This window comes from Pagrus major, chromosome 16 (assembly GCF_040436345.1).
Source record: "Pagrus major chromosome 16, Pma_NU_1.0".
Lineage (NCBI taxonomy): Eukaryota > Metazoa > Chordata > Actinopteri > Spariformes > Sparidae > Pagrus > Pagrus major.
The window spans coordinates 24712937-24722196 of record NC_133230.1 but is presented as its reverse complement, the minus strand read 5'-3'; the positions used below and the strand labels follow the sequence as shown (position 1 = coordinate 24722196).

Genomic DNA, 9260 nt, shown 5'->3' with positions numbered 1-9260 from the left:
GATTTCATGCAAGTAGTTTTCCACACAACAACTCAATGTGGCTGCTCCCTCTTGTTCTGTTACTTCCTGCAATATTTAAAACTGACATAAAATGCTGGAAATGACTGCGGTTAGAGCTGTCACCTTGACAAGTTCATTGTTTCCTGTGACTGCTTCACAATAAAAGCCGCCCCTATTTTGCCAGTTGAATGCTTTTAATGTGAACTGTGAGGCTAATATCAATGAGATAAAATTACAACCTTGTGAATCAGTTGTGCGTAGGTAGATAATTTGAATCTCGCATGGGAATGGTGGACTCTGCCTCAAACAATGAGAACTACTATGTGGAGAAATGATTGCAGAAGATGAGTAATCTGAAATTATTATTGCTGAAAAATGCAGATGATAAGTACTGTGAAAAAGGGGGTTTATTTTATAGAAAACTGAAGTATTACAACATACAACATACTGAAACATTTTGACGGTCCTTAGTTCCTTGGCTGTGGTACTTTGGCCTTGTCTCACCCAGACCATATTGTCACGCCTACAGGACCAGGCCTTCGTCAGCATAAGACAGTGACGAAGCATCTTTCACAGCAGCCTGTCTGACACAATGAAACTCCAGCTGTTGTCTTTTGTTCATTTGCCATAAACAGATAATCAGCTCTCACAACCTGAGGCAGATGAACTTAGCCCCATACAGTTTGAGGATCTGAAATTACAGACGTCATGGCTTACTTTGTGTCTGATTGACTCTGATTGTAATGGTAAACATTGGCTATAAGTTTAAGGACCGGCCTAGATTACTTCACCTAGTCAGAGGGAGTAAAGGCCAGATGAGGTCAAACAGCTTCATTTAATTATCTGACACAAAATGCCACCGACTCAGAACCGCTGCACCTTCTTCTCTCTCTATACGGAACTGGCAAAGCAAATCCAGTTAGTCTCTCTCATCCCACTGAATTGAACATGTTGAATTTGCTCTGGATTGCAAAGAGCGAGACAGCGATGTTTTTAATTTTGTATGTGCCGCTCCATGTCATCTGTAAATTAGGTCAACAGTAGCAGGGAAAGGTCCTTTGTGTGTCTTTGCAGGGGTGGAATCACAGCATAAACTGTAGGATTTTACTCTCCCTGATTTCAGACTTTCTTTTTCAGTTTGAGTCAATAGAAAGAAAATTATTCGCCAACTATTCTTTTTAAAGCAAAAATTTCAAACATTTGCTGGTTCCAGCGCCTTAAATGTAACGATTTGCTGCTTTTCTTCCCGAATTTATGATTGTAAATGAAGAGTCTTTCGGTTTTGGACTGTTGGTCGGACAAAAGAAGCAACTTGAAGACGTTACTTGGGGCTCTGGGAATTTGTGATTGGCGTTTTTCACAACTTTTTAAAATTTCATACACTAAACATTAAATCTATAAATCATGAAGGTAATTGGCAGATTAATGGATATTGAAACAAATTGTTAGTTGCAACTCTCTACTCTGTCACAATTAGGGATGTCAGTGGTTAACCATTAATCAGTCAACCACCAAGAATATTTTTGACCAGTTACGCATATCTCTCTCGGTTAATTTGCATACACAGGACTCCAGGATGCAACTATTTTAGTCGCACATTCTCTCAAAAATGTGAAAACTTTGTCATTGGTCATGTTAATGAAAAAATCAGGGGCACCAGTGCAACCAGTGTAAAAAAGTTAGTCTGGAGCCCTGAGAAACGCGCACACACACACTGCAAAGTAACAAATGCTGCACACTGTGGGAACATTTCCTCCAGAAAGGCAACAAAGTCAAATGTAAATTGTGTGATGCTACTTTTAAAGCAACGTAATGTAGAAGTTGTCATTTTGTGCGATTTGGCGCCCCCCACTGTTTTTGAGCGCAACACCACTGTCATGAATACAAATCCCAGGTCTGTAACAATATGTTGGACGTGAAGTAGGTGCTAACTACAAACAACAAACAAAACTCATTGCGTCATAACAATGCTATGTGTTGAAAACTTGTATCTTGAAGTAAACATGTATCTAACGCTGTGATCCTGCCTTCTCACTGAAGTTACACAGTGCAGAGACAAGTGATGGGGGGGCGGAGTGGCTGAGACAGACACCATTCACCCTCTTACAAGACACTGCACCATCAAAATGATTAAAAAAAACTATACTTTTCCACATTAAGAACAAGCACCCAACTGCCATGTCTGAGGATGGCACGCAGCCAAAGATTACATCACTGCCAGGCGGGGGGAAAGTGTGATACACCCCGGTCCGATGCCGTCACTCAGCCGAATGATTGAGACCAATATGCTGCCAATCAGTGTGGTAGACTGCAAGGGATTAAAAAAGTTAGTTTGGTACCTCAAGTCTCAGTATGTTATACCATCAAGAGAGTACTCTGACTAAATGCATTGAAAAACATTTTGAGGAGAAGAAAGATGAGATTTAAAAACAAGCTAGCTCTGACCACAAGCTGCTGGACAGCTCTCACAAACCATGGCTGCATTTTTTTCTCAAAAATTAACTGGTTACCAGTTCATGGCTGTCCAAAGCAAGATTGACCAAAACTGACAGGGTTTCCTCATCTTGCCGGTAATCACGTCTTGCGTGGGACCCCAGAAAAACAATGAGTAGGAATAAGAAAGAGATGGTATATAATAAATTAGACCATGTTGTGCAAACTCACAATCTCACAAACTAAAAGTTCACCACGGTCAGTAAACAGAGATCTAATGTTAAACTGTCTCTGCAGAGAGAATAGCTGGTGTTGTGAAGAGGACATTGTACTGACCTCGCTGACCAGTCTTCCTCCGGTGCCTGAAAAGAAGCAACAATTCTCCTGTTGTTCAGTTTAACCTCACACATTACACACTAGATTTAAGGCCTATTCACACACAGCTACTTAAACGTCTTCCACTGGCGCCCTCCCTCCGCGCCACAGTCATCTCGTTGTTCTCGTCCAGACTCGACCTCGCCCCGTTCGTTCTCATTGAGATGTCGAACATGCACGTCATCTGTCTTCAGGTCCTAACTGTGTGGACGACTCGTAATGGGACGAGAGCCACAGGAACATTCCCTTATGTTAGCACATTCAGAAATAACTGCCATCTGTTTTCTGTAGCGGTCATGATTAGCGGCCAGTGTTGTCCCATTGTGCCTGCTGCTGGCCACTGACACAGAGTCAGCTGTTAACTTAATATCCATTTGTTAAACTCAGAAACATGCCACATTGGTAACACATCAGGAGGGACTATTTTTGAAGATTCTCTTCATCTCCCTCCTACGCCTACTGATGCAACTCTCTTCATTACTGTAAAAATCTTTGCTTGCCTTAAAAATCCAGACCACCAGACTGCTCATTTCAGGTCCACGCTGATAATACAGTGTCATCAAGTAGGTTTTAGAGAGGCTGGTTTAGTTAAACGGTTCAAACCACAATGAGGACAAGTCTCCCATCACTGATGTCTGTTTACTACAGAGGTGTGTGGGTGGGTGCTACTTCGACAAAGTGTGTGAATGTACATGAAGTGTGTGTGTGTGTGAGGGAGAGATAGAGGTGTCAAAGAGGCAGCAGAGAAGGGAGGTATAAAATGGAAATGTATTGTACTTGATTCATACGTTTTGTCAGTTGTGTTTTCGTCATTGCTGTTATTTTATGTATGGGAAATGTCGTACAGTAGGTAGGCCATTTTTAACTCGGAATCTCATGATGTGAACTCAAGATGAGGAATGTCCTCATCAATAAACCATGTATCAGATATGTCTCATAGAAATGACATTTCCAAGCCTAAAGATGTGAATAGAGGAGACGGTACAGTGTTCTCCTCCCTTTTTTAACTAGAGATATTGCACTTAAGAGTAACTTGACCTCCTTTTCTTATAGTACTGTGTTGGTTAATGCATTGAGGTTGCATTTACATTTGTGCGATGAAGGCCCTGTTTTCTTTGTGAGCTACTTTGTGCTTGAGATGCAGCTCAAACCACGACCTAGTATGGTGAAGCCTTTGAAGTGGTTGCCATGGTAACAGCGTGTGAAATTATGGCACATTACTACACAACACCTTTTTTATGTCATTTGATTTTTGGGTTGTAGATGCAATTTAACTTGACAGTAGTCATCGTTAGTCTTGAGTTAAAGGGTCAGTTCGCTCAAATTACAAACAATAACTAGAGAAAACCATGTTCTCTGGTTTGAGCTTCACAAATGTAAGAAGTTGTAGCTTTTCTCTGCTTAATTTTATTGTAAATTTGTAGACATCCTTGGGCTTTGAGAATTGAGTTTTTTCAGTAATTTCGGATGTTTTATTTATACAAATCGATGAATCAAAAAAATTGTAATCGACTGATTAATTGATAGTAATTGTTAGTTGCAGCCCTATTTTAGCATTTGTCACTGAGATTTGTGCCTCCACCCTGATACACAGTGAAGGTGAATACGGATATTACTAGGAAAGATAATACACTTTTTTAAAATGTTATATCTCAATGCGTTGAGCATTTATTTTCATTTTAAATAAACCAATAATATCTGTATGGGTAGATGCCACTGTAAGTTAGTGAACAAAAATATGTTTCTGTCCTTTTACCTCATGGTACACCATTTGTATTTGGCCTTGTAAATATTATTCTATTTTTGGTTTTCTGTCTTCCTTCCTGTCCCTCTACCTCTACCCCTGTCTTTTTCCTTTGTGAGCTGTGAGCTTTATTTATACAACACACACACACACATACAGTGCAATTTTTTCAACCAACATTTCCTTGTTGATTATTGCACAGTGAGTGATGCAGGACTGACAGCCCGCAGCCTCGTTTTCAGTTCCACTTCTCTTACTTCAGTCAGCTGCATGAGTTATGGCATTACAGTCAGTGAAAATGCCCAGCTTTGTTTCTTTGTTCCTCTAAGAGCCGCATACAATCAAATGTACCACCTAAGCCCCAGCAAAATGTACTACAACCTATTATGAGTCACATGCTCATTCAGAGCAGACAGCAGAGTGTTGTCAGGAATAACACAGACGGCTGGAATCTCCCAACTTGTAGCTGGATTCCAACATCTCATCTCGAGACTTGTTTAAATATGAAACAGAAATGTTTTCCGCTTTGAGAAATACTTAATTTGATTTGTACAAGATCGTGCTCGTCCTCTTCATGACCCGACCCTCATGATTATTGAATTAAACCCGTAATTGTTGCTGAACAACAATATGAGATTTCTGAACATCATTAAGTGGACAATCTATCACAAAATGACTGGAATATTGACAGCAATATGATTTATAGTTTGAAGGAATGGCCATTTTTGCTATTAAAAAATATAAAAAACATGATGTAATATTTGTTGGGGTCTGTGCCAAACAACAAGATTTGCAGCACTACTCTACTTCTCCATATTGCTGTTTGTCACACATTTTGTTCATTTATCAAAACATTGATTGAGATTTCGATAATATTTGCGGTTAATTGTGTAGCACTAACTGCAACTAGTCGTTATTTTCATTGTCAGTTAATTAACATGTCAGAAAATGGTGAAAAATATCACGTTTTCCCAGAGGCCATGATGATGTCCTCTGTTCTTTCCAACCAACACTCCAAAAACTAAAGATATTCAGACAGTAACAAAAGGCATCAAATACTTACAACTGAGAAGCTGGAAGGAGGAAGGAGGAAATGTTTTTGCCAGGAAAATTACTTAAATTATTAATTATCAAAATAGATTATTTGAGCAATGGTGTAAGATGTACGGGAAAGATCTTTTTGTGAAAATATTGTCTTTCTATCTCTGTTCACATTTAACTATGTCATGTTTGTAGACTCACTCCCGTTCACTACAAAATGTAAATGTAGGTTTCAATTTTTAATGAGAGAAAAAAATCCTAGTCCTTGCTGTGTCATCATCACCATTTATGAGAGCTTACCAAAACATTGCCTGCGCTGCTTCACTTGCTATCTGCTATCCAAGGTTACTCTATCAGCAGTCTATGTACACATTGTTCCTTGAAGTTTGTGTGTGTGTTTGTGCGTGTCTGCCGTGGGGGATGGACAGTGCTGAGTCAGTCTAGCTATGACTGTTTATAAAACATGAGTGGGCCTGAAAGTAGAAAAAAAGGACAAAGAGCTCTATCCTTTTAATTTTATATCCAACACGCCGCTGTTGATGTAGCTCCATGCTAACGTGGCTGTGAGCCAGGTTTCTGTGTCATTTCAGTCTGATAACCTCCTCGCTCAGATGAGTCTTTTCAACAATCTGGAGAGAGGTTGTTGCAAAAGTGATAAGTGAATTGATAATACTTAGAATCGCATCTCATCTACTGTCAAAGGTTGCGTAACTTCTGTTTAAATCACATCTGTAATCTGCTCTTTCTAGGTCAGTGAGATTGAGGCAGAAAGGTGAGAAGTCTGGGACAAATCTCTGTGCTTCAGATGTTCTTGTCAGTCAGATTTGTCTGGGATGAAAGGAGGCATTAAAGGGACAGTTCACCCATTTTTCCTCTTACCTGTTGTGCTATTTATCCATCTCGGTTGTTTTAGTGTTAGTTGCTGAGTTTTGAAGATATCAGCCGTAGAGGTGTCTGGCTTCTCTCGAATATAATGAAACTAGATGGCACTTGGCTGGTGGTGCCTAAAGTGCCCCATTTAAAAAAAAAAAAATGTATATTTAAATAAACTCCATCTAGCTGTCTCACCACGCAGAAGGAAACTTGCACCTACTTATTGATGCAAGGCTAGCTAACTAATTAAACTAAGCTATCTAACTTTACAGCTCAGCCGAGGCATTAAAGGTGCACTATGCAACTGAGGGATATAAGTTTTAGATGTATTTAAAGCCATATGTTTACATTTGTACGCATAAATATTAAAGCACAAACAGGCTTATATTTTGAGTTATGGTGAGGTGAAAACAAAAAGAGCACATTGAACATAGAAGTCCTACATTTCAAGAATATAGGGCCATAAATACAAAATTGTTACCAAAAAAAAAGAAAATACATAGTGCTCCTTTAATGTTTAATGAATGCCATCTACTTTGATGGTATTCGAGATGGCAGACATCTCTGCCAACCCATGTCTCCAAAACTCGGCTCACATTATCGCAAACGAGATGGCTAAATAGCACTACAGGTAAGAGGAAAAATATGTGTTTTTGATTTTGGGTGAACTAAATCTTTAAAGTCCTTTTCCTGTTTGATTATACGTTTTTTTAACTTCTCTCTCTGCACAGCAAGTGATCTTTCACCTATAGCTGGTCTCCAATACGTGTGGTCGCTCTGTGGTGATAAATGGCTAACGGGGTTAAAGCTAATCTCCCTGTAGCTAATGTATGGTATTGATGACTCTCCGTGTCCTAACCTAGTTCCTCTGCTCCAGTTTTAGACGTGTGATTTCCACTTTAAAGCAAGGCAACAGAGATCAATAGGCCATGAAGCGGTGACTTAACTGCCTTGTGTTTTCAACTCTACTGACCTCAGCTCTGTTTTCACTGGGGTGGATGAATGAGCTGGAGCGGGTTCTTTGTGTTGCTCTGCATTCTAACAAGGGGTACTAACATCTTTTTTTCTTCCTCTCTCTCTTATCCAATCACCTCTCCCCTCCTCTTGTCTTTCCGCATATTGTTTTCCTTGATCTCGTGTGTCGTCTCTTCTCTCCCTCTCCATCTAATTTTCAACACTGCCTCGCTCTTATTTGTTTTCTATTTCCGTCCATCACCTCGGGCTCCTTATCTATCTCTTCGACTTTCACATCCCCCTCCCATGTTGTTCTCTCCCTTTCCTGCTTTCTGCTACTTTTCTCTCAGTGTGACCAAGACCAGTGCATTCAGAGCACCAAATTCGTTTTGCAGGCCGCCGCCACACCTCTCCTCCAGCAGCAGAGCAGCGAGCCAGTCATCCTGACGGCCTCACCTGAAAACGGAGGCACCCTACCTGGCCGGACCTCCCTCACCCTGGGCGGCCCATGCACCTCGCTCCCCCTCGGCCAGCCCACCCCTCCGACGTCCACCCCCAGCCTCAGCTGCCATGAAGCCACCGACATGCTGCCAGTCCACGCACACAGCCACAACCACAGTCACCCTCTCCAGGAGCCGGTGGCCCACCACCACTTTCTTACCCCAGAGGAAGTGCCCTCGCCGCCAGGTATGCTTCCCTGCGGCAGCCCACTTGGTCACAGCCACACCATGCAGGCCGGCTTCTACAACCCAGCCAGCCAGGACTCACTACACGAGGACTCTGTCAGAGGATTGGTAAAGCTCAGCTCCGTCTGACAGTGGGATATACACCCCCTCCTCCCACCTCTTCCCTCCTGAAGACATGCATCCAAACTCTCCTGTGCCACTTTTGTACCAGCTCACTCTCATGCTGAGTTATACTCTCTCTGAAAAAGGCTGTGGTTTAAATTCAGCTGCTATAAACTGAATCAAACTGAACTGAAACAAAGTGAAACCAGTTGTCCTCAGCCAGTGTCTTGCCAAATCTCTGTGCTGGAACTGGGAGAGATGTTTTTTTTTCTGGTGTGGTGGCCTGTACGACAAGTCAGACATACATGTTTTTTACTTCTAGGGAAGCATAATCCATTAGCTCCTGGAAACTGGACAGTTGGAGAGTTTCTTTTTCAAAGTGGCGTATGTCTGTGAGCCATGTCAAGCAAAAAAAGATTCTCATGTTTTGACAGTACATGACATTTTTGGTCAAAATGATGAATTTCTGTTAAATGAGATCACAGGTCTGACAGGTCTTTTTTTTGTAAAACAAACATTAGCCTATTTGCCTGTTGCTGATTGGACAGCGTCTTCTGCCTTTTTTCTCGGACATTCTCAGCAGTGCAATGGTCGATGTCATCGTGTTGCATATCATCCTGCTTTTTCTATGTTAAAAAAAAGAGACTGTTGTACTGTACCATGGTTATTACAAATCTTACAAATTATTATATTTCCTGTGGATATTAATAAAACACAAACTTTTTATCAGACACTATTGCATTAATATTGAGGTTCAGAAGGCATAATGTGTGCTGATGTGAGAGTCACATGGTGATAACATTTCCTTTATAGTTCATCTTGTGACTGATGCCTGTGGGAATAAGGCGTAAATGAGACAGATTTACAAGCCTGTCCGATGAATTTTGCTGAATATTTATGGCTGTTCAAACAAGGTCAGGACATTCTTTAGGCTATAACGTCTTCGTTTATCCTGACAGAAGTCCTGGTTTCAAACACCGGCGTCTGAAGAGAACTGTACAGACTAAAACTGGTTTCCAGTCATATTTATTTAAAGTGACTTGTCTGACTGG

The 9260-nt window shown here is 41.0% G+C and overlaps 1 protein-coding gene across 4 annotated transcripts in view; it reads left to right on the top strand.

Annotated features, from left to right (window-relative positions):
• The window catches only part of zdhhc14 (zDHHC palmitoyltransferase 14), a 51092-nt gene extending 42153 nt beyond the window's left edge, over nucleotides 1–8939 (top strand). The window contains exons 10-11 of one of the 4 annotated variants that reach the window (XM_073484090.1): nucleotides 6343–6365; nucleotides 7816–7951. In XM_073484090.1, the coding sequence (XP_073340191.1) occupies nucleotides 6343–6365; nucleotides 7816–7867 (75 nt within the window). In that variant the 3' untranslated portion in view covers nucleotides 7868–7951. Of the gene's footprint in view, nucleotides 1–6342; nucleotides 6366–7770 lie in introns of all 4 variants that reach the window. The other 3 variants (XM_073484089.1, XM_073484087.1, XM_073484088.1) reach the window with 3 other exon arrangements.
• The last annotated feature ends 321 nt before the right edge of the window (nucleotides 8940–9260 follow it).